This window comes from Tubulanus polymorphus, chromosome 9, assembly GCF_964204645.1.
Source record: "Tubulanus polymorphus chromosome 9, tnTubPoly1.2, whole genome shotgun sequence".
NCBI classification, from domain to species: Eukaryota; Metazoa; Nemertea; class Palaeonemertea; order Tubulaniformes; family Tubulanidae; genus Tubulanus; species Tubulanus polymorphus.
In genome coordinates this window covers 5,612,250-5,638,981 of record NC_134033.1, presented here as the reverse complement: position 1 = coordinate 5,638,981, position 26,732 = coordinate 5,612,250, and the positions used below count along the sequence as shown (strand labels likewise).

General features: G+C 37.0%; 2 protein-coding genes across 2 annotated transcripts in view; one reads left to right on the top strand and one right to left on the bottom strand.

The window, feature by feature from the left end:
• The window catches only part of LOC141910490 (uncharacterized), a 52,848-nt gene that overhangs the window by 8,352 nt on the left and 17,764 nt on the right, over nt 1-26,732 (bottom strand). The window contains exons 16-33 of the mRNA XM_074801183.1: nt 26,372-26,569; nt 25,430-25,685; nt 24,321-24,456; nt 17,803-18,000; nt 17,218-17,384; nt 16,927-17,083; nt 13,723-13,981; nt 13,157-13,400; nt 12,526-12,661; nt 12,135-12,275; nt 11,904-12,043; nt 11,072-11,217; nt 10,178-10,324; nt 9,661-9,856; nt 9,102-9,241; nt 3,346-3,540; nt 3,034-3,191; nt 2,643-2,763 (exon numbers count right to left, since the gene is read on the bottom strand). Of these exons, the coding sequence (XP_074657284.1) occupies nt 2,643-2,763; nt 3,034-3,191; nt 3,346-3,540; nt 9,102-9,241; nt 9,661-9,856; nt 10,178-10,324; nt 11,072-11,217; nt 11,904-12,043; nt 12,135-12,275; nt 12,526-12,661; nt 13,157-13,400; nt 13,723-13,981; nt 16,927-17,083; nt 17,218-17,384; nt 17,803-18,000; nt 24,321-24,456; nt 25,430-25,685; nt 26,372-26,569 (3,135 nt within the window). The remainder of the gene's footprint in view (nt 1-2,642; nt 2,764-3,033; nt 3,192-3,345; nt 3,541-9,101; nt 9,242-9,660; nt 9,857-10,177; nt 10,325-11,071; nt 11,218-11,903; nt 12,044-12,134; nt 12,276-12,525; nt 12,662-13,156; nt 13,401-13,722; nt 13,982-16,926; nt 17,084-17,217; nt 17,385-17,802; nt 18,001-24,320; nt 24,457-25,429; nt 25,686-26,371; nt 26,570-26,732) is intronic.
• Nucleotides 15,266-16,334, top strand: LOC141911149 (uncharacterized). Its single transcript, XM_074802123.1, has 2 exons — nt 15,266-15,277; nt 15,360-16,334. Exons 1-2 carry the CDS (start codon nt 15,266-15,268, stop codon nt 16,332-16,334), a joined length of 987 nt encoding a protein of 328 aa, XP_074658224.1.

The window sequence follows — 26,732 nt, the reverse complement described above, 5'->3', positions numbered from 1 at the left end:
TCCGTGTGGTGACGATGAGCGAATATGAAAATTAACAAAAAATATTACAGTTTCCTTGAGGTAGTAGTTTTTCGTCAACTTTTTTACTTATATCGTAGTCATCAGCGGGAATACAGTATTCCCGAAGACGACTATTGGACAGTCAAAACTTTAAATGATCTACTAGTTCAAGAAAACACTATCGGACTTGATGTTATTTGTCGTCATTAATCGCCATATGGTATTGTATATTCGAAAATGTGCTTTTTTGCATCGTCGATTAGTATTGGATCCAGGTCTACAATTCTGGGGACGGGTTGAAAATGAACTGATTTTCACTTATTGCAAAACTCACACAACAGCACAGCTTGTTTTTTTAAACAAGATCTTGCACTTTTTCGAATAGATGAACTATAACATTCATGATTTAAGCTAAATATTCTGTAATCGAGTCAGACATTGAAAGTTATTAGAGAACTCAGTCACAGTTCGAAGACCATGGTCCAGTTAAGAAGAACTGGGACCAGTCTTGGCGAACAGGGCCCGCTTAAGGGAACTGGGGCCTAATTCAGGTGAATTTCTCAGTTTAGAGTTTGGACCAAAGCCCAGGCCAGTTAAATAGAACAAATACCCAGTTTAGTAGACTACAGCCCAGTTGAGGTGAAAAGGGCCCAGTTCAGAAGAACCAAGGCTATATACTCTCGTGGACTAGTACCAATTTAGCGGATTAATTCAAAGTTCAGATGAACAGGCCCTAATTTGAGAACCAGTTTAGAAGAATTAGCTAATGCTTAGACCTGGTTTCTATTTTGAAATAGAATTAACGTTTTAATGATTGAGGGAACTGTCATTGGAATTACGCGCACTCACCGGGGGTGAGTCCGGGTCTCATACGCGAAAGCAAGCGTGCTAATCAATTTACCGATAGAACTCGGCCAGTTGATAATACAGCTTCTACTATGCGGTGTTGTCATATCGCGGAATTTTCAAAAAAAAACACGGAATTTCTTCATTTTCACTCTAGTAACCGGGTTTTTCCACGGGATACCCTTTGTTAGACAAGGCGCCGGACGCATGATTTCATTGCGGTACCTGGTAAGTCTATGTGGTAATCTATTACTATCGTCACTCAACAAATTAACGATACTTCCAAACGAGAAAATGGAGAACCTACGTAGGCAATTAATCTATCAACATTGAGACCGCATCTACGTGTTCTGCGTATCTTACAACTGATAAACCTTTAACTAATTTAATAAATGTTGCATTGTAAAATGGATATAAAAACGATGACTGTTTGATGATTTATGATTTATTTTGACTGCACTCTTCCACTGGTCGTATTATAACCAAACTGAGGTATGTTTTTATACGGTCAAGAGAAATATCCCAAAATGAACGATGTCAGAGGAAAACGGACACACATTATGCATATTCTGGCTTTGGATTTTTAATGCCGCTCGTGCCTCTAAATTGTGATTAATGCGATTGTGGTGTAGGTATCGAGAAGAGTTAATAAAAGTTCTTGAATGATATTAAAGATTATATATAAGATGGTATCTTTTTTTAACTCAGTTATTTGTGAAGAGAAAGCTGTTACTTCGTTGCTTCTCTGTGTACTATCGGTACTAGACGGCAGTTTCTATCAAAATAATTCTTAAGGAACCGCGGTACATGTTTGGTTGTAAAACATTTCACGTTTGCAGCTATCTGAAACTACGGCCCAACCTCGAGCGACCGTGCTCAAATCTACTAAGATCGCAAAAGTCGATTACTTTCGATAACCGATTATTGCCCTGGTGCCAATCTCTTTTTCCGACTACATTCTGACTGTTGCTGCAGCTGGTATCACTGGTGTCATAGAACAATGTCAGATAAAATTGCGTGCTTACAGTGTGATTCGAAGCTAACTCAGTGCATTGATAGGTCCGGAGCCTTGTCCGACACCGGGTATTATTATTTATAGTGAAATCGAAGAGATTCTGTTTTTTTGAATATGTAAATCCGTGATTCCGTCATTCCGAGATATGACAACAACGTCTACTCTGTGCGCAAAAGCGTTACCTGAACATTTCTGAAGTGATTCGTCAACTTTTTTACTTATATCGTAGTCATCAGCGGGAATACAGTATTCCCGAAGACGACTATTGGACAGTCAAAACTTTAAATGATCTACTAGTTCAAGAAAACACTATCGGACTTGATGTTATTTGTCGTCATTAATCGCCATATGGTATTGTATATTCGAAAATGTGCTTTTTTGCATCGTCGATTAGTATTGGATCCAGGTCTACAATTCTGGGGACGGGTTGAAAATGAACTGATTTTCACTTATTGCAAAACTCACACAACAGCACAGCTTGTTTTTTTAAACAAGATCTTGCACTTTTTCGAATAGATGAACTATAACATTCATGATTTAAGCTAAATATTCTGTAATCGAGTCAGACATTGAAAGTTATAAGAGTAATCGTTAAATATTGTGTCTAGTTCCACCAGAAAACTGGGGAAAGATATGACTGAAAATGAACTGATTTTGACTGATTGTTGAACGAAACCCGCGATTGTGGATCTTAGATAGATGAACAATGCGTATCTGGTCGATGGATCTGATAGAGTCAGATATTGAGAGTTATGTGGATGTTGTTGGACTATTGATTTACCTGCTGTAGTTATCACATTCTGATTGGCAAACGATGTATCCTTCGTAACGGCGACATCGAATATACAGCTCTGTAATAGATTACCAGTGGCTCCGTTCGCTCCGCACACCTCTTTTATTTTCTATAATGTCAATGATGAAATAGAATTACCGAAAATCCAGTGGGGAATCGATATGGTTGCACAGGAAGACGTACCCTCCCCTTTTTGACCTTGCAATTATCTCATCGATTAACATTCGAACTCACAAAACCCTTAAAATTTAGGCCTGCTGAGCCCTGTACCGTAATATGCAAACACCGGGTAACAAACCGACCCATAACAACAGAACATACTTTGCCTCGGTCCTGTACAACACTGGTTCGTAGAATGATAAGTATAATTTGAACTCACAGCTAGTGCAACCGGGTCTAGCGCCGGCGATACGTAATTCGGTTTGAAAGTCGGGTCGTTATAGTTCTTGTCCATGACGTCGTCTTTATGGAAGTTCGACGCGTCCCATTTCCAAGAATCGAACATGCCTCCGCTCGAATGCGAGTTAATTATTTTCCCTGGAAAAATCGTCAAAAATCATCAAAAATTCCATTTTAATTTAGACGTTTTGTTCGAGATTTTTTTACATATAAATCGGAATTTTGGTCACCGGTTTCGCAGGGGTCAAAGGATTAAGAACAAGAATCTCTGAAGCAGTGTTTTACTACTCACAGGATTCGGCGAATTTGACCGCATCTGTGAGTATAGCGCCGTCCGGTGCTTGGAAATCGTTGGTAGGATCACCGTCTAAGAAACCGCAAAGTCCGGCCGTATTCGATATGAAACCGGTCGTTAATGTTAGGAATACGTTCAAATATTGACGCTTCATAACATCGCTGTATCGAACCTCGACCGTCACTCCGGAACCTAGAAAACAATATCACTTAATCGATTCAGTAAAATTATGATTAGTATCTATAATTACAACCTTTTCACGCTTGATGACTCATTCTCATCGAGTAATCACAAAAAGCATATAAAAGGATGACCTTATCAATCAAGGTAACTTAACCGAATCAGCAAAATTATGTTTATATGCGGAGTTACTAATGACGACCCTCTGTTGTTGTGGATAAATGTCCACCAATTGTTGTATCAGTATAATGTTCCACTAAATGTTACGTGGGTTGATATCTCCCTCAGAGTTGCGGTTATTGTTCACCCGTGTATTGGTGTCGGATCTTCTGGTTACTGGTTCCCCAACCTGATGTTCAATGTTTAACACAACAATCCGTATGCATACGTCACGATATTTCACCGATGCATGTATGGAATGTTTACGTACCTACACATACGTCACAATATTTCAAATAATACTTTTGCAATTGCCAGAGCTCATGTTCATTAAATCATTTAACTAAATTCAATAATTATTTGACTATTTAATTTATTATCAATGTAGAATTGTTACTCTTTACACCAGTTTTTATGTTTAATTGTTTGGTAATGCTTTGATTTATGTGATTTTGAATATTTACCTCCGCAATAACAATGAATTTTTTAATTAGGATTAAATCTTTTGAATTCATTTTCTAAATCACATTGAATTTCGATATCTTTAAAAGATTTACTATTTTCTAAATCACACTGAATTGCAATATCTTTAAAAGAATTATTGATTTCTAAATCACATTGAATTTCAATATTTGATGTATTTTCATTATAAATAATTTGTTTGTTATCAAAATTACAATACTATAATTGTCGTTTTTCAATTCTTAAGTCTATCCTATCATTACCTTTTGAAAGTATTATATCACTTTCTCTTTCATTAAAAGGAAATTTAAGAATATTTATTATGTTTTCATCTAAATTACCTTTATAATTTGAAACTGTATTGAATATTTTAGGATTTTTGGCGCCATTATCTAAAGTATCTATTAGTTCAGTTATTAAATATGTTTCATTTAATACTATTTGATTAATTACAGTAATATTATTAATTTTAAATTGTCTTCCATATACTAAATTGTTTGCTGAGATACAATTTTTAATGTTAAATAGTGAAAATAATTCATTCAATTCTTTTATTTCAATTTTAAATTCCATTTCTTCTTTCATTTATATAGCAAAATTATTACTCACACTTTACTCACACTTTTATTATTGAAAATCTAACTTATTTTACTCACACTTTACTCACACTTTTAACGTTGAAAATCTAACTTATTTTACTCACACTTTACTCACACTTTTAACATTGAAAATCTAAATTATTTTACTCACACTTTAAACGTTGAAAATCTAACTTATTTTACTCACACTTTACTCACACTTTTAACATTGAAAATCTAACTTATTTTACTCACACTTTACTCACACTTTTAACATTGAAAATCTAACTTATTTTACTCACACTTTACTCACACTTTTAATATTGAACAATTTGATCATTTTATTAGCGCTTTTATATTAAAAAGTATGTTTATTTTTGGAAAAAAGCAAAAAAAATTCAATTTTTCTAAACTTATTTTTATTTCTTAATTCGCTGATACTTTCTCTCCATATTTAGTTTTTATCTTTTCTAATTTCAATATTTTATGTTCAATTTCTTTTGTAACATCAATTAACTTTTTTATTTCAAATTGTTTTTTTGCTGGTTTTATTCTGTTATTCATTGTTGCTAAGAATGCTTTCATATCTCCCATTTATTAGGGAAAAAAATTACTTGTGGTGATGAGTGGTGTCTCGACCGCTCGACCTCTGGTATGAAAGCCTACTTTCCCAATTACTCTAGTCAAGCGATGCGTCCAGGTTCGAATCCCTGCCGTAGGAGAAAGTCATAATGTCAAGTCACTCACACAATTTTACCGAATTGAGATTACATTTAGTCAGAGACAAGTGAGACTTAACAAGGAGATGTTGTGTGGTAATTTAGCAGTTTAGATAATGTACAGAAGCTGAGTTAATCGCCAGTGTTGCTATTACCAGACCTACGTCGATGCTTGCGTCACATATAGCTATGAATAGTCGGTTAAATATCTAATAGACTGTTAAAATGATAAATTGTTCGACTGTTGAAATGATAAATTGTTTGACAGCTGAAATGATAAATTGTTCGACTGTTGAAATGATTTGACAGTTGAAATGATAAATTGTTTGACAGTTGAAATGATAAATTGTTCGACTGTTGAAATGATAAATTGTTTGACAGTTGAAATAATAAATTGTTCGACTGTTGAAATGATAAATTGTTTGACAGTTGAAATAATAAATTGTTCGACTGTTGAAATGATAAGACAGTTGAAATGATAAATTGTTTGAGAGTTGAAATGATAAATTGTTTGACAGTTGAAATGATAAATTGTTTGACAGTTGAAACGATAAATTGTTCGACTGTTGAAATGATAAATTGTTCGGCAGTTGAAATGATAAATTGTTTGACAGTTGAAATGATAAATTGTCCGACTGTTGAAATGATAAATTGTTTGACAGTTGAAATGATAAATTGTTTGACAGTTGAAATGATAAATTGTTTGGCAGTTGAAATGATAAATTGTTTGACTGTTGACATGATAAATTGTTCGACAGTTGAAATGATAAATTGTTTAACAGTTGAAATGATAAATTGTTCGACTGTTGAAATGATAAATTGTTTGACAGTTGAAATAATAAATTGTTCGACTGTTGAAATGATAAGACAGTTGAAATGATAAATTGTTTGAGAGTTGAAATGATACATTGTTTGACAGTTGAAATGATAAATTGTTTGACAGTTGAAACGATAAATTGTTCGACTGTTGAAATGATAAATTGTTCGGCAGTTGAAATGATAAATTGTTTGACAGTTGAAATGATAAATTGTTCGACTGTTGAAATGATAAATTGTTTGACAGTTGAAATGATAAATTGTTTGACAGTTGAAATGATAAATTGTTTGGCAGTTGAAATGATAAATTGTTTGACTGTTGACATGATAAATTGTTCGACAGTTGAAATGATAAATTGTTCGACTGTTGAAATGATTTGACCGTTGAAATGATAAATTGTTTGACAGTTGAAATGATTAATTGTTTGACAGTTGAAATGATAAATTATTTGACAGTTGAAATGATAAATTGTTTGACAGTTGAAATGATAAATTGTTTGACAGTTGAAATGATAAATTATTTGACAGTTGAAATGATAAATTGTTTGACAGTTGAAATGATAAATTGTTTGACAGTTGAAATGATAAATTATTCGACTGTTGAAATGATAAGACAGCTGAAATGATAAATTGTTCGACAGTTGAAATGATAAATTGTTTGACAGTTGAAATGATAAATTGTTTAGCTGTAAATTTAATTGTTATTTGATTTAATCATTTAAAAGTTTAATATTTTAAAAATGATTATAAGATATTTAATTAAAAACAAGCAAATGTTTATTAATTTTCTGATTTCTTTCTTAAATAAATGGATGGTTTCATTCCAACTGGGAAAAGTGATTTAAAACATTATTTAGTTGCTGGAATTTAATTTTAGCTGCGCTTTACTTTTATTATGAAAATATTTCAAAAGATTTAATAAATGAAAATAATAAATTAAGCAAGAAATTAAAGAAGTTAAATACTAAAAATGGAAATAATCATAAAAACGGTAACAATCACAAGAAAGTTGTTGAATCAGATTAAATAGTGAATTAATCTATTAAAATCTTTTTCTAATTAAATGAGTGAAAATATATTAAATTTGTTAAATCTTATTTACAGAAATCAAGAAGAAATGAAATTAATTATGATGATTTCAGGGTTACTTTCATTTTCAGTTTATGGTTTGAAACAATTGTTTCATTTTTATGATGATTTTGAAATAAAATATATTGAATTGAAAAATAATATCAATTACATTTCAGATAGAATGAATAATATTAAAAGATGCGAAATTTGTAGTAAAAAATACAAGACGGAAAAAGGATTTAGAAATCATAAAATTGGGCATAAATTGGAATGATTAAATAACAAATTAAAGTAAAGAATTTTAAAAAAATCTCATTTATTGTGTAAAATTGAAATACTTCAACTAGAATTTAACTAGAATTGACTAAAAATACACTAAATCAACTGTCTTGTTAATCTTTTTAAATTTTTATTCAATTCTAGTTAAATTCTAGTTGAAGTTAGTTGCAACTAATTTTAATTACAATTCAACTAAAATATGACTAAAATTTCATTAGATTAACAAAGTTGTCTATTTTAGTTTAATTTTAGTCGTAGTTCAAAGTATTTCAATTTTACACAATAAATGAGATTTTTTTAAAATTCTTTACTTTAATTTGTTATTTAATCATTCCTATCATTACCTTTTGAAAGTATTATATCACTTTCTCTTTCATTAAAAGGAAATTTAAGAATATTTATTATGTTTTCATCTAAATTACCTTTATAATTTAAAACTGTATTAAATATTTTAGGATTTTTGGCGCCATTATCTAAAGTATCTATTAGTTCAGTTAATTTTATATTGTCTTCCATATACTAAATTTTTTGCTGAGATACAATTTTCAATGTTAAATAGTGAAAATAATTCATTAAATTCTTTTATTTCAATTTTAAATTCCATTTCTTCTTTCATTTATATAGCAAAATTATTACTCACACTTTACTCACACTTTTATTATTGAAAATCTAACTTATTTTACTCACACTTTACACACACTTTTAACATTGAAAATCTAACTTATTTTACTCACACTTTACTCACACTTTTAACGTTAAAAATCTAACTTATTTAACTCACACTTTACTCACAGTTTTAACATTGAAAATCTAAATTATTTTACTCACACTTTACTCACACTTTTAACGTTAAAAATCTAACTTATTTTACTCACAATTTACTCACACTTTTAACATTGAAAATCTAAATTATTTTACTCACACTTTACTCACACTTTTAACGTTGAAAATCTAACTTATTTTACTCACACTTTTAACATTGAAAATCTAAATTATTTTACTCACACTTTTAATATTGAACAATTTTATCATTTTATTAGCGCTTTTATATTAAAAAGTATGTTTATTTTTGGAAAAAAGCAAAAAAAATTTAATTTTTCTAAACTTATTTTTATTTCTTAATTCGCCGATACTTTCTCTCCATATTTAGTTTTTATCTTTTCTTATTTCAATATTTTATGTTCAATTTCTTTTGTAACATCAATTAACTTTTTTATTTCAAATTGTTTTTTTGCTGGTTTTATTCTGTTATTTATTGTTGCTAAGAATGCTTTTCTATCTCCCATTTATTAGGAAAAAAAATTACTTGTGGTGATGAGTGGTGTCTCGACCGCTCGACCTCTGGTATGAAAGCCTACGTTCCCAATTACTGACTAGTGATACCATCAGGTTCGATTCTTTGCCGGGGGAGGATGATAATGACGACCTACTCATTCTCTAATGATTGAGCTAAGTTGTGATAAGTTACTGATAATGCATGTACGGTTACCTTGTTTGAAGCTGATGTAGATAGTAGCAACTGGTTTATTCTGGTCAGTGCCGCTTCCAGGTTCTAATTTCACATTCACTGATCCGTTGCTTAAAATCCATTCTTTCTCTACATTCAAATTCTTCAAAGTGCCGTCGATTCTATACAGAAAATACATTTAAAATGCGTTCAAGATGTGGGTGATGTCATAGGGGGTTTCTCGTGGGGAAACAACCTCTGTAAGATCATAACGCAATTTTGTTACGCCATAGGGAATTTCATAAGCAACTTCTTCGGTTTATAATTCAGTGATGTCATGCTGGGATTCGCAGCCGTAATGAACAAAACACAATTTAGTGATATCATCGGTTGATTTATGTAGGCAGGCTCCTGTGTAATCTATACCAGAGATATAATAATTACATCATTTTATTATTACTAAATTGCATTGCACATTTTGTACAGTGCAATTTAGTGATGTCAAAGGGAATTTACGTATGCTGCAGGCTCTTCAGTAACGGTCTATAGATAAAATGCGCGATGCAATTTAATGATGGCATAAGTGCATTTAACGGATTACCTGATGTGCGGTAACTCAGTTGCTGAAGTTGTGATTTTAGTCATAATCGTGACTACGGAGTCGACTGCTTTCACAGCGACTCCGCCTGTCAAAGACATCGAGATGTGATAAAAGAATCGCGTTTGAATTCCAAAATTCATCTTCCTACTCAAACAATACCAGTACTCGCCGATATCGTAGTAATCGAAATCGCGCCCTGATTAAAGACAAATTCACTAAGATTAACAAACGCTGGCCTGAATTAACCAGACATTTAAAAATCTTAAGATTTCCGGTATTCAGAAGTTTTACAGCATTTTTGATTTATTTGATTCATAGCGATATGGTTTGATGTCATATGGGTTTTCTAGGTACCCTAGAAGGGCCTTTCAATAAATTGTATGATGTCAGAAGGAGATTTGGAGGCAACCATTTATCTTGAAAGGCTCATTCGATAAATTCGATGATGTCATTGGTGTAGAAGGCTTTTTCGATCAAATTTGATGATGTCATAGGGGGCTGAGCAGTGTATACTGACCGTCGAGTGTAGTAATGTGCGGATCGCCCCACGTCGCTGACGGATCATTTATTTCGCAACAACGTCCGCGCCAACCGTTTCTACAACGACACCGAGCTCTACATGGTCCACGCCACCACTCCTTCCGACAGAATCCATTTCCACAATCTACAATCATATTTCAATTCCACTAGAATTTTATCGCTCGTTATAATATCTTTTGGTCGGTCAGCAATAAAAGTCGTTTCAAAACGTTAAGAGTTCGAATCACCCAAAATCTATGACTGGGCTTTACGAAACAAATTGTTCGTGTTGATTCAAAAATGAAATCATTTTATGTGGTTTACGTAGCAATTTCTAGCGCGATAACGAACATTTTCTCACCCCTATAAGATAGCAGTGCGCTAAATTCTATGGTAGGCGTAGGTGTATTTACAATCGTCGGCGTCGTCACAGGGTGCGATGATGATATCCGATAGATTTTGGCATGGTCACCAAATAGGTGACTGAACTACTAAACTGATTGTCCGCGAGTTAGTCGTAAATGGCTGCACAAACTGCTCTGACACGCTCTAGAGCTGTCATATAGTCGTTCATATAGCCAAACGCTGATAGATATCGATATCTCCTTGGATTACTTTCGGAAATATCGCCAATAATTCCCCAAGCCTAAAGAGTTTTTTCTAACTATTCCAATCCCAACGAAAGGGTTTTTCAGCCCCAATTTTTATAATTCACTCACGAGTTTGGCTTTGAAAACGCTGTGTGGGTATGACTATGGACGCTTATTGCAATCAGGCCAAACGTCTGATAAAATTTCGGTTCATTCTAAGAATCATGTTTCTGTTCTAGGCACCCGATACAACATGTATAACCAAATGATTTCATTCATTTGCCCTCACAATCATCACTTACTCGGGCAAGGACCGCAGTCAGGGATATTGCAGTTTTTGCCACGGCGACCGGGTAAGCAGACCGAGTCAACTCCACATGTGTTCTGGTCTTTACACTTGCATTCACATCCGACCCAAACAGTTCCATATCTACACCGCGATGGACAGCTATAGATAATGTAAAAAAAAACAATGATATGGTGTTCATATCCGTTGATGTCATGGATGTCATAGAGTCAACCATATTTTCGCAGAAGAGTCTTACGACACTTGATGATGTTTAGGGAATTTACGAAGGCCTATCTTAGAATCGAGGGATCTATAAGACCATTAACTCTCATTGTGGTTTTTTTAACACACTCAACCCGCTAAGCGCCACACAGGGACCAAGAAACTCTGTCGCCACCAGGGTTTGAACCCATAAACCCTGGATTGACGAGACCAGTGACCGACGGCTTCGACCACTCGGCCACTGCGCCTCTCATTGTGGTGGTCATCTTTTACAGAAAGGTCTATACGGAGACCCAATGACTAGAAATTTTAGTATTTCATGATGTCGTAAGGAGATTCACGAAGGCGCCATTTACTCTTGGGAAGAGCACTATTCGACCAATGTGATGATGCCAGGGCCAGGGCGGCGTATTGTGATGGCCACGTTATTCCCAAAATGGTCAAAAAGCAATCAAATTTGGTAATGCATTTATGGGGCAACTAATGTTTTCTGGAAGAATCAAGCGAGCGGAACACAAGGTTATCTGATATTGAATGTTTTCATTTCATGAGACATTCTTCGAAACAAGGTACAACATGAAGTAGTTAAACAGAAAGATCAAAATTTGAATGGACAAACTTACACGTCGTTCGGGCAGACGCATTGGCCGTCTGCTCCGAGTTGAGAACGTTCACAGTTTTTACACGTACACTCGCAAGCCGAACACTGACCATCAGCCGACAATGTACCGACAGTTCGACCGTCTTTACAAGTACAATCGCACTAAAATTGAAAGGAAAATAACTCAATTTACGCGAAGTCTCATCCGAACTCGTCGGTGCTCGAGATTTGAGATTATGCGCTAATCGCTCACCGGACAGCTGCCGTCGCTACGCGTATCTTTCCGGCTTCCGTCGGCGCACTCGCACGGACACCACAGACTTCCGTCTTTTCTCTTCTTCTTCGGAGTTGTATTGTCCGGACACAATTCGCACTGGCATTCTCCACCTTCCGGCTAGAAAGACATAGAAATTATAACGAATTTTGAAAATGGAATGAGCACTATATGTTCCTCCAGCGAGCCCGATAGATGTCGTACGTGACAAATCCAAATCTTGTTCATTTTCAGTAAACTTTCTTCTAGACTTTAATCCATACCCGCAGCATTAATTTGTGTCTCTTGATAATGGTGTACCCTTCTTGCAGCAGACAGAATCCCAACCGGGTTGTTCTTTTTTAAATCGTAGATCGATAAAAGGACGTACCTTCCAACTTTGTATCGTATTTTGTGGTGGGTCGCAGAAACATTCGCACATGCATTTTTTCGTTTCCGGGTCAATTTTACCCGGTTTTCCGGTGTCTTTACACACGCAACACGGCACCGGCATCTTTACACATTTCCTGAAATAATCGTCATTTTAAATTCGATGTACGATTTAATAGAATAAACTGCCACCTTCCAGGGGCGGATCAATGAAAAAAGGTGAAATACAGAGGAACCGATTCGCATCCACACGGAATAATTTGGTAAGTCCGACATAATTTGGTCCCTCCCTCCCTCCCTCCCTCCCTCCCTCCCTCCCTCCCTCCCTCCCTCCCTCCCTCCCTCCCTCCCTCGCCCTTCTTCAACCTTTCAGTGCGTCTTCACTGCAGTGTTTAAATAGGTTTTCGACTTGGCGATTACACCAGTGTATCGATGTAATTAGTATTTTATTTTTGATCTCTAATGAGAGATGTCACCACCTAGTTGTTAGATAGTGAACAAAGTAGAATGTCAGTAAGTGGCGGTGAAGACGCACTATTTTGCACATTTTCAGATACACTTTCGGGTATCAATTCGCTAGCATTGAAAGGGATGGGCAAAACGAATCAAATAAAAGTAATCCGTCTACTTACGATAACTTCCGGGAGAATTTCGGGTCGTATCTCAGGAATTCGTACGGTTCGAAACCGAATGCGTTTATTTTCAACGATCCGGTAATCTCCTCTAGACTTCCGCTCATTCCGAGCTGCAGGTTCGCATCCGGGTCGTCAGCACACTTTTCGCTGCAAGCGTCTGCCCACGCTTGGCCGACCACCGGGGCTTGTATCGAAACCTCGACGAATCCGGTTCTCGTGTGGCCTTTTCCATCGTGGATTTCTGAAAGTGTATAACAAAGAATTTCTGATTAAATTACTTGAAACAAACCTCTCCCAGATTTCCTCATGTTGATTGACATATCAGATAACCTTCGAGTCACTGCACCTAGTGCAAGTGCCATATGGCGGGATGCCATAGGAAAATGCAATCTGGTGGTGGACTGCAAATACTATCAGTTACTGCTCCCTGGCGGTAATATCAAAAACTATCGGTTAAATTTCCCCTGGCGGTGAAACGCTAACTCCGTCACTAGCCCATTGTGGGGATATTGAATGCTAGCGACAAGTAACCGCCCCCTGGTGGCTAAGATGCTCAAACTAACCTAATAAACGCTTTAATTTCGAGGGTATCAATATACCGAGTCGTTTGAGAATATTAGTCGGCCAGATCATTTTAAACGATGGGGTTAAGGTTGCCGTGAGGGTCGCACGAGTCTCTTTCTCGTCTAATTCACCGCCGTATTCGCGAATCGGAGTGATATCGAACGTCGGTTCCTGAAACACACCACCGGACGGCTTCCACGAAACACCGGTCTTCATTGTACCAGTAGCTCCCGCTTTTACTGACACAAAACCTTTAGCCTGGAAATAAAACGTTAAAGTCTGGGTATATTTCCTACGTACATCATTACAAAACCCACTCAATAATTGACGAAGGGGCGAATGGGAATTTTTTACAGTTTTTAACTGAGCCCACCATGAACATTATGGGGATGGTTTCTATGGCCTTATGAAGTATTTTTTGTCTATTCTTACTGGAAATACGATTTTTAAAAATCCACTAAGGTCATATGAAATATTAAGCCCAATTACCTTTCTCACAAAAGGGCGAATGGTTCCATTCGCCCTTTTGTTAAATATGCATTGCTATAGCACAGGGGCTCGTTACGATAGCTGGGGGTCCAAAATCTAAGATTTGACCCAGTATCCTAGGTACCACCTAGTATAAAAAAAGAAAAGGGAGCTAACATTTTGACATACTAGAATTGACCTTCTCATTTCAATCGCTCATAACTTCGTAACCCATCGACCGATTCGCTCGAAATTGGTTTCGTTTCATTCCTAAGAGGTTACTTTTTCGCTTATGAACTGACCTTATTGACAGACGCGTTTATTTGATAATCCGTTCCGATACCCGCGACTGGCGAGCTGATAATCCAGATTGATGCGATAAATACGATTTCCAAGTGTATTCCGGCCGCCATTAACTGCGTGACGTCACGAGAAATCCCAGCATGCAACGCTAGATAATTGACATATTCAGTCGACCAATCACGTATCGCGAATTTATCAGTCCTCAGAGCCCGTGACGTCACACCCTCAATGGCGGTTCAGTGACGCTTAAAGTGCGTATTTATCGGTTCGGTGCGTATTATCACCTCGCTTGTCGCCGGTTTCGGAACGGATTATCAAATAAACGCATTTTTCAATAAGGTCAGTTCATAAGCTTTCCAGCGATGTATGATATGTGAAGATTAACGTCCGGGAACCGCGTCAACTCATCGTTTTTCGTCGGGAATCGACTACTCCGAGACGTCCTAGTAATTCCGGCTTTGGCTATTTTGACTCGTTTTTTCGGATTTGAGTCGTGATTTCTCGGGTGTCTCTTATCCGATTTTGTCGCGGAAGGTCTCAAACGAAAAAGTAACCTCTTAGGAATGAAACGAAACCAATTTCGAGCGAATCGGTCGATGGGTTACGAAGTTATGAGCGATTGAAATGAGAAGGTCAATTCTAGTATCATGTCAAAATGTTAGCTCCCTTTTCTTTTTTTATAGGTGGTACCTAGGATACTGGGTCAAATCTTTGATTTTGGACCCCCAGCTATCGTAACGAGCCCCTGTGTGCTATAGTAACGATTTTGCAATGCTACTACAAGTGGGGCGAATGAGTGAAATTTAAAAACAAAAACCACGAGTGTCAACCAGAAAACAAAGTGTCTTTCTCATACTAATGCAAGGTCTTCAAATCTATGAAATTGAAATTTCATAATCCCAAGAAAGATGCATGTGGTTTATGCGAATCATATCGTAACGGAAATGAAACAGAGAAGGCCAAACTGAAGGATCAATTTGAAACCCACATCAGTGAAAAGGAGAAAGTTCGGAATATCAAATCGTCTTTGAAATGTCATGCATCATTAAATGACAAGATAAACGTATGTTCATTTGATCTGCAACAAGTAATATTCCTACCAAAAACAAACCGCTCCGAAATATTCTACAGTAGAAGATTATCTTGTTATAACTTTACGATATCCGATGTCAATTCGAAACATTGTGAATGTTTTTTATGGCATGAAGGCATTGCTGGTCGAGGTTCAAACGAAATCGCCTCGTGCGTTTATCAGTACTTGAAAAGAATTGACGCTAACTCTGTACGCCATGTATTCCTTTTTGCTGATGGATGTTCCGGGCAGAATAAGAATAGTATTTTACCGTGTATGCTTTTGTACTTTGTCCAGAATAGCGTTAATGTACAAAGTATAACAATACGTTACTTTGAACCACACCACGGTCAAAACGAGGGCGATGCTGTACACAGTTGTGTCGAACGCGCAATAAAACGAATTCCGGAGATTATGACACCTAGCGAATTATCGGCAATAATCAAAATGGCACGCTTGAGATCAACAACTAGCGTCACTCAAGTGGATACTGGCGATATCCTGAACTGGAAAGATTTGGCGAAAAATCTGTCCATTCTTCGCATTCGAGAGGCCAACGATGGTTCGTTGGAAATTGATTGGAAAAAAGTTCGCGAGTTGCAAGTTAACAAAGATTCACCCAGCATAATCGGATTCAAGATGTCGCATCATGATGACGTATTCGCACCCTTAGATCTAAAGTCAAGACGAAACTTCGTAGAGATGATCCCATATCCTATGCCGGCGTACGATGAAAAAACCGAAGTTGAGCGCCGACAAGTTCAATGATCTGATGCGTTTATGTCAGGGAGAAATGCCGGTAATCAGTAATTCGGATACAAAAGCGTTTTACCAAAATCTTTCCCACTAGATATTGAGAGCTGAATTGTTTGTTTCGAAAATAAATTTACTTTTCATGGATTTCCTGTGTTTTGATATTTTTTCTTTCTAGTAAACGATAGATACCGTTTTAAGATACATATTTCCATACACAGAAAGGACAAATGAAGGACGAATCGGAGCATTAATTTGATTCCTGTTATGATGAATGGGCAAATCGAGGGCAATTGAACCATCAATGCTAAGTGGTTGATTTTACGAAAGGGCGAATGGGACATCTCATATTCAATGAGACCAAACACACTAAATTCATGTCCAAAATAAGAAATATTTGTCATGTTGATAGAAATTGACGTCATGAACAGGAACTCAATCCAGAATGCAATTAATGATCCGACACAACAGCGGAACTGGATCAACAGTCAAATTCAGGTCGCACAACTGGTGGAACAGGGTAATCCAGAGTCTAATTAAACCCACACAACAGATTCAAGATAAATTCAACAAGTTTTGAATAATAGAAATTTATAATGATGCTTACCTTCACGTCCACGTGAACGTTGAATTTTAGATCGAAGAGGAATGATCCGGGTAGAAAGATAGGTGGAGTCGCCCAAATCGGTATCGAGAACAAGCCGACCTGCAGGTTTGATACAGGATTGTTGAACATCTTCTCAGTCGGTCCATTACCTTTAAAACTATAACGAATAAATAGAAATAGCGACATATAGATTTATGTTGTGTTATTTTCTTAGAGAATGAAACTATTTGATGATAACATTTTAGAATGAAATATAGTGAAAATGGAAAGGCTTGTTAGTTAAAACCGAACCTGGCTTCGAAATCGACTCTAGATTCGACGTAAGCCTCGAGAGTTCCGGTGAATTCGGCTCCGGCCTCCTCCAGATACGGCGACTCCCACGATATTTTCAGTTTCAATTTCACGGTCGGGGTAAAATCCAAGTTCAAACTCGACGTCGCCTTCACTTTAGACGAAAACTACGCGAAATTAGAAAAAAATAGAATTCTACACTAAAACCTGCTTAAACTTTTCAGTGTGTCTACACCGCAGTGCGGTGTATAAATCAGTGGACTTTGCAGTAGCACTCTGCATTGCAGCGCATTGATTTAATTATATTTTCTCTAGGCCTAATGAAAGATGACAGCACCTGCCTAACGCTCTGAAACATTAGTAAAGATACACCGCACCGCAGTGAAGACACACTTAACGAGTACGCCAACTTACGTACAATGTACTGGGGTGCAATTGTTTATATAATTTAATCTTGTAACGACAATGGCATTCCCGGAGATGAGCATTACGATACGGAAACAATCTTAGAAAAAAATTCGATGAAGCATCTTTGTTGTGGGTGTGAGCTTCTATATCTATCCCCGCACTGCCCGGGAGCCTCACCTGAAAATCGAAGTTGTCTTTGAAGAAGTTTCTCACGCGTTGTATCGGACTCGACGCGGCCCGTCTGACGCGAGGTGTTCGTTTACTCGGGTCTAATTCCGACAGCGGAACCGTCGTTTTCAGCGACATCGAATCGATTCTATCAACCGGCAACAACTCGAGATAAACATACTGAGAATCACTGTGAACAGTGACGATCTGAAATAACAACACGACTGTCCCCGTTAATCACCCTATGACATCATTAAGTCATTCTACCTAAAAAGCTGATTTCATACATTAATCCCTATGGCATTACCAACTTATCATTATTACTTCTAGAAATCATAACTGCTTACAAAAATCCCCCTATGACATCATCAAACTAATCTTCCCTTTTAGAAACTTTCAAAAATCCCCATCATCAAAACTCATCTAACCTTTTAGAAACGCTTTTAGAAAGCTTTCATAACCCCCCTATGATATCATCAATCTCATCTGCCCTTTCATGACAACTTCCATAAATCTCCCTATGACATCATCAAATTCGTTTGACCATTGACGAAAGATGACTGCCTCCTCAAATCTCCCTATGACATCACAATCACTTTTAGCAGGTTTGCCTCGTCCCCTCTGGATGATTTTGGTATGGCGCCCAAAAATCCCCCGTATGACGTCATCATTTTAGGCCCTATGCGTCTCTAGTTTAGTTTTAGTTTAGTTTAGTTTATTGCTCCAAAAAAGATATACAATTTTTCCGAGCATAACAAAATAGTATGAATAGTATAAATATAAAAGCTGGCAAATTTATACATATTAATAGCCCTAGCTATAACAACCGTGTAGCAGTCGTAATGTATTTAGATAGACTGTAATACAGGTTTTCATTACTGAGCAATTGCTTGAATTTATAATGATTTGCGCCAATTCTATATCTGTTAGGTATATACAAAATTCTAAAAGCGTTGAAAAATTCGCACTTCAGTATGAAATGATATTCGTCCCCAATAGTATTCTCGTTACATTTATTACAAACTCGTTCGTTCCGTGGTTTGTTTTCATATCTACCAGTCTCTATTGGTAATTTATGGTTGGAACATCTAAATCTACATAGTGAGATTCTTAAACTTCGTGGTAGTGATGAAAGATATTTTTCTTGTCCCCAATCAGTTTTAAATATTCTATACGTATCTAATTTAGAGGATAGTACCATCGATCCATGCCATGTCTGTTTAAATTGATCTTCTAATCTAAGTTTTACGAGTTCCCCAAGGTAGGGAATATTCGGAAAAGTTTGTTCCAACCATATATTACCAAGACCACAATTCTGTAAGATTGATTTGATACAGGATATCCATTTACTTTGCGAACCATTTAAATGACTATTATAAAGAATGCGGTACATTTTACCAGAGTATGTCTCTTCATGCAGGATCAAGTGTCCCCAAAATTTTACCATACGAACTTCGATACGAATTTCAAATGGAAACCTTCCTGTCTCACCGTATATCATCAAATTTGGTGTTGACCTCTTGAGGCTTAGCAGATATTAACAAAATGTTAAATGAATTTTTTCAATAACATCAAAATTTCCAAAGCCCCACACCTCACAACCAAATGTTAAAATCGATCCAACCATTGCGTCAAAGACTTGGAAAGCAGTATCAAAGTCAAGAGAAAAATGTTGAACTTTCTTAAGAACAAATATAAGCGCCTTCTTTGCGTGTTCACAAATCAGCTTTTTACATTTTGCAAAGTTTCCTGTATAATTAAAAAGCACACCTAAATATTTAAATTCAGATACAGTTTTGATTAATACTCCATCGATATTAAATACGGGTTGTCTAATAGACTTCCTTTTTTTGAATACAATGGCTTTAGTTTTACTAATATTGATTACTAATTTCCACCTTTTACAATAAGCGACCAACATATCGAGGTTTTTCTGAAGTGCACTTGCACTATCGGCCAATAAGATCGTATCATCTGCGTACAGCAGAACTAGTAGCTGAACCCATAGATCTTCGTTTTCGAAGGGAGATGAAATCCCTTGACAACCACTTTCAATTAATGAAGCCTCAAGGTCATTGACAAATATAGAAAAAAGCACTGGCGATAAATTTTCCCCTTGTCTCAATCCTATGTTACTAAGAAAACAACCTGAGGATTGACCCTGCACGTGAACCATGGATTTGATATGTTTATACATATTATGAATTACGTTTAGGATATTTCCGGTGATACCTGTTGAGATAAGTTTGTGCCACAGTGCCTTTCGCCATATTGTATCAAATGCCTTTTGGTTGTCAATAAAAATACAATAGAGCTTTCGCTTCTTACTAAAAAGGGTGTCAATTACTGAGTGAAGGGTGAAAATGTGATCCAAAATGCTATGATTTTTTCGAAATCCGGCTTGATTTCTATTCAGGAGTTCATTTGATTCAAGAAATTCATGGAGACGATCGTTTAATATACTTGTGAATAACTTACTAATACAACTCAGTAATGTGATTCCCCGATAATTGTCCGGATCACGTGGCTCGCCTTTGTTCTTAAAAATAGGTGTAACTTTACCAATTGTCCAGTTCTCAGGGATAATCCCAGTTTCCAGGACCTTATTAAAGAGATTGACTAAAGTGGGCATTATTATATCTTCAGAGGTTTTAAGGAATTCGTTCAGTATCTCGTCACATCCAGGTGCCTTGTTATTCTTAAGTTTCTTTATACATTTAGAAATTTCCGATTCCGTAATGACTCGATTGAGGGCGTCGTCATTGTCAACATCGATAAAGTTATTTACATCAAAATAATTACTATCATCGTCGTCGTCTGTTGGTATTTGATTTAGTTTTGAAAATGATGAAAAAGGTCAGATAGGGAGGCTTTACAAACATATTGTTTGGCTTTAGAAAAAAACTTCCAATAAGCTCTTGGATCGGTTTTCGACAGTTTTTTCAAAAGGTTATTTTGATCCAAAAGGTATTTTTGTTTCGCTTTTTTAATAGCCAAATTGTATTTCCTATAAGCCAAATTCATGTGTGTTCTTCGTTGTGGTGTTGGGTGTCTTTTACAGCTCTTTCTTGCTCGCCTATAACATTTTCGGTGTTTTAAAACTTCAGGGTCAGATAAAAACGGCTTTTTACGATTATTTTTTGAAACAATCTTTTTTCTACCCATTGTACGTTCGGAAGCTCCAATCAATGTCTCCGTTAAAATATTATTCGCAGTTTCACAATTTATTTTGTTATCGTTTAGATCAAGATTTAACTGACTTAATTTCTGTTGGTCAATAGCATTCCTAAAGAGACCCTCTTTATCTTTTGACCACCGGATTTTGCCCTTCTCTCTGGATGGTAGAAACTCATTCCTTTAAATATTACAATCTGAGGCTAGAGTACAATAAATAGCACAATGAACATCGGACAGTATACGGTCAAAGTCCATAACATTAAAATCAGAGCATTTCGTGAAAAGTTCAGCTGACATTAAAATATAATCCACAACATGATGATTTACGCCCTTTACACAAGTAAATTCTCCAACGCCCTGATCTTTTCCTAATCTTCCATTTGCTACAAATATATTATGATTTTTACACAGCTCTAATAATCGATAACCCCAGTTATTCACGTATTTGTCCTTATTTTTTCTGCTTAAAAAACCACCATTTATCATTACAGCTAGACTATTAGCAGATTCATGGAATATCTCATTTATAGCTAGAATATTAATCAAATTTTCATCATGCACAACGTAATCCGGTAACTCTTTAGTATATGCATTAAAGTCGCCGCATAAACAAATAAATGTATTATTATCTGACGTTAAATTAATCATATCTGTATCTAGTTGGTCAAACATTTCTTCCGTAACTACTCGACACCGGTGGTATGTATACACCTCCCAAGGTCAGGTTTTTATCCCAACCTAAGTACGACTTATTCAGTTCAACCCAAAGTACATGGCTTGATGTTTTTGGTAGAACTTTAACATAGCTATTAAGATCTTTCCTTATGGCAATTAATATACCCCCCGATTTTCTCAGAGCTAATTTAAATCTATTGTTCATTACCACATAGAAACCAAGCGTATCAAAATATTCTTTGACCCATAATTCGTCTGTTTCATCAATTTTAGTTTCTGTTAATACAATAATATCTGCGAGTGTACAAAAGTTGTTGAAATCCAAGGAGTCTATCTTTGTTTTTAATCCACCGACGTTTAAACTATATAACCGCAACTTATCAAAGTTAGGAAGGCCAGACGATTGTATGTTACGCTCGACAGTTTCCTATTCGCTTTCTAACGCGGCTCGCGCATTCGAAATTATATCGCTTAGATCGATGAGATTGTTATTCGCATTGGGGGATTTGGGATTTAACGGTTGATCTAGGGTGAGCATCGTATCATCAGGCTCTAACATTTCGTTAACAGAGGGTGTCTTTGTTTTTGTGCTGTCCATCGGGTTTTCTGCCGTTGGTGTCGGATTGTCCACCGGTTTTTGTTGGTTTTTCGGTTGGTGTTCTGCGGCGATAGTGGGGTTTCGGACTGCCTGATCGGCCAGGCTTCGGCTGTGCGTATTCGCTCCTGTCGGTGGTGATCTCATGTTTGGTTTTCCGTTACCCACTGGTGACCAACGCGTAACTTTCACTATTTCGCTATCGATAACTTTGAATGAATCTGATTTATACACTAACCTATCATACGTAACAAATGCTTTCACGTGGGGTTCTTTCGCTTTGATTTCACGTAGCTTATCGAGGAGAATTTTGCGTTTCGCTCGTATTTCCAGTGGAAAATCCTCATAAATTCGGATTTTCGTATCTGTAATTGCATTTTTCCGCGCTTGATAGACTGAAGTGCGATCGCAATAATCTCTAAACTTAACGGTTATAGATCGCGGCAACTTGGTGTTTGGGCCCACGTAAGTAGGGTTCCTATGTGCTCGCTGGAATACCATATTTGTAACCTGTGTTCTATCCATCTGAAATGAATTTATAAGCGATTCGCGAATTTGTAATTCGCAATTCATATCTGATTCTGGCACTCCTACAAAAACAAGGTTGCTACGGCGTGCTCTCGCTTCTTGGTCGATTAGACGGTCTTCGAGCAATCGCAATCTTTGACCACTCGGCTGACGTGTAGTTGTTTTTTCTAAATCGCATATTTTGCTACTGAATTCGTTTCTTAGTTCGGTTCTCAGTTCGTCTTTCGCATTTTGTATTTGGAAATCAATGTTTTTTTTCGATTTCAGTTTTGTATAACTCCATCTCTTGTTTGAGCTGATTAAACTTACAATCGATCTTCCTTTCGAGAGTAATTTTCATCTTGCGTATCTCATTTAGTAGCATTTTGTTGGAGATTTCATCATCCTCGGCGTCTGTTTGATATTCGCTCTCACTGCCCATATGATCCTCTGTTGCGCATTTTTTGATGGATTGGGAGCGTCGCCAGAGGTATTTAGGGAGCCTTCTGAGCGATCTCTTTTTTTGCGGTTTTCCTCAGTAGAAGGCTGCTCTGTTTCCGTCTGCTTACTAGCACTATCTTTAGGAGTTGCCACCGATTTACATTTCAAATTTTGTGACTTTTTTTGGGTGCAGTATTTACTGTCGAATTGACTCCTCGTGGTTTAGGCCCCATTTTAGCGGTTTATAGTCAGTGTTACAAGCTGTAAACGCAGTCAAGCGGAACGAGTGATTGTGTTGAATCTCTGTACTGAACGTTTATATATGGCCGTGTGGAAATAACCAAGTTCAAATTTGGAGGCTTTGAGAGTTTAAAGTTCTAATTACAGCATTAACGGATGAGATAGAAGCAGTATATTCTTACATGTTCGTTTCACTGAGCATCAATACTATCATTTCCAACGAGTAAGCAGGACGATTTTTCCGTTAAACGAGCGTCAACTTTGTTGGAGAGATTTCCCTCGTGCGTTCTTGTATACAAACAGCGGAAGTATACTCTACGAATCCCCCTATGATATCACCAATTAATGCAGTATAACATGGCTTCCTCCATAAATTATCCAAGAAATCACAAACGTTCACTTAATATGACAAGTATTTACCAACTTAGATGTCGTGATGGCAGTCATTTTTTTTCTTTGATTACTATATGCCTAGCTTCACTACGCTAACTTTAATCAAAAACATTTTCAAAGATCTAGTGTCAGCTATTTCTAGAAGTTTATATCATTATGATACGGTAGGCCGATATAGTAGGGAAGATAAGTGAAAACATTGTGCCTCTTGTGATAAAAGCATGAAACTTGCCATGAAGATAGGTATAATTTCTAGATGTGGAGGCATCTGAAATTTGAACTACATACCTTGTTCCAGTTCCACAGTTCTGAGTTAAGATTTAACTCTTGAGTTAACTCTTTGAAAATGAACTAACTTTAACTCAGAGTTAACACTAACTCACAACTGTGGAACTGGATCCTTGTTTCCATGGCAATTATCACAAAAGGCAGAATAAGGGTGAATTTTCACAGATATCTACCTAACTTGCTTAAACGGAGGAAACGGATGTTTTCCTACCTGCCCAGCGATTGGTTCCGCTGATCTGAGCGACATTAAATCTCCGATGGTTACCGTTTGTCCTTCGTCTAGCAGATACATCGAAGGCCAGTTGTTACCGCCTACACAACTCAATGCTACTTTCGCCGAGGTAACGCTTATAAAAACAATTCAAAATGCTTCAAATAAACATGACCTTGGCCTATCCCGCCTATCCCACAGTTTGTGACCATAATGGTTCCATAGTAAATCTACCAACTAAATACATAGTCAATCTACCAACTAAAGACCATTCTTATGGAAATAAGTCATGACTTTAAATTATCTTCTCGACGTGGTAAAAACTGGTGGTGCAAGGTTCATGGCCATTTCCATAGGCATGGCTTAGACTTACGACCAGTCTAAAAACATCGGCTAATGTAACATCTTAAGACGAGCCGTATGTTTTAGGACCGTATAGCTGGTTATCGTCGATTTCATCGGCAGGGCTTTTAAGACAATTCAAAGAACATCTTTAGCTAACGCAACAACTTAAGACCGATCTAGACATTTAAGACCACTTTCGGACCTTTGTCTTGGCCCCAGGAGGAAAAGAACGATGCATTTTCATTCGATATTCAATCGATATGTTTCTAGTCCCAATCTGCGCTTATAGTTACATGACTGTCGGAGTGAGCCATGATGTACAGTCATGGCAACTGAGGATCTAGCACCAGTCTACGACTATTCTAGCTCCATAACTGATCTAACAGCTTAATTAAGTGTGACCTCACCTCATCTTGATTCTAATCTAACAACTTAAGACCAGTCTAAACCTTTTTTTGTTTTTATAGCCATTCTAACAACTGAAGACCAGTCCATCTTGGTTCTATAACTTATCTAACGATTCATTAATCAAGGTCTCACTTCATCTTGGATCTATAACAAATCTTACAATTACGTAAGACCAGTCTGAGCCCGGTTTTCTTTTACAACCAAATCAACATATGACGAGTCCAAGCTCATTTTGGTTCTGCGACCAATCGTAAGTTCCAAGGGCACTTTTGGATTCTCGACGATGGAACCTGGCCTTAAAAGTGAAATAGAGTACAGTTTCATACGACATTTTTCTAATCTCAATCTGCGCTTACGTTTTCGTGACAGTCTGAATCGAGCCAGTGGTGCCGCAATCAACGAGCCTCGTGGTGAAAAATGACCCGACACTGGTCATTGTTAGTTTATCGACCGTCTCCAGGTAACCGTCGCTATGACTACCGATGATGACGTCACCAGTGACGTACGTTTGACCGGTCGTCTCGGCAGCCGGCAGAACGACGACGTACGTGTAGACCTTACGACCAGACGACAGGGCGTATTCGTGGCCAACACACTTGTACGCGGTTTTACCTGAAATTCAAAGTTGGATTTGAAATTTTCGTGATTACACTTTGCCGAAAAGAAGCGGCATCGGTTAGGCTACATATACTTATACTCGAGGTACTTGGACCGAAGATAAATTACTGTTAGGCTGCTAAGCTTCAAAATTTACTTTCAGCCATATGTACGTACGCTACGTGTTGTTAGTGAAGCGTTCGTTATTGAACAGGGAGCTAATAGAGATACTAAGTCGTCCAGAGAACATTGTCCCGGATTTTTTTTTTACATTTGGGGATTCAGAGCTGGATCCAGGACCCCCCCCCCCCCCAATCACTCTAAATAGCAGATTCTCTATCTTTCATATTGCGGAAAAGGATATAGTTTGGACGATTTGGCTTGACCTAATACTCTCCTCGATTACTAAAGGCAACATCATGACCTTGCATGGGCGATGCTAGGGCGGTATATAAGGGGATGGAGAAAATGCTAGAAAAACATGCTTGAATCCAATAATCTTGGTTCGGATCTGCCCGAGAAATCTTTGGAATTTATGACTTTTTCTTGGCATATAGAAGCGCCCTAACAAGTCGCGGGGTATGTTCCGTCATCAAAACTATGGTTAGTAAATTTGCAGAGGGTATATCTAAATACCCGCTAGGAGAATTATCACCCCCCCCCCCCCTTTTAAAGGTAAATGTCTTGTGTATATATTTTACCTGATTTGATGTGATGTACGACGCTGTTATTACTGGTGTTTGTAACCGCCCCGGAATCGATGACGACTTTACTCGGAAGAGACTCTATCGTTCGCGGATCGTTAATCTCGATCAAATCGACGTTCTGTTGGAAATCGGCGTATTTGATAACGTCCTCGATTCGAGCCATATCTCCCTGCATTATCGTCAATTTATCGTCTGCAAAACATGATATTCTCATTTCATATCCCCCTATGACATCACTATTTCGGGGGAGTTTCTAAACTAGAAATCCATTTATCGGATGCTAAACATTCAATGCTTGCTTTTTACCAAGGAGTTTCTGATCTAGTCAATTTGATGATGTCATAGGGAGAATTTG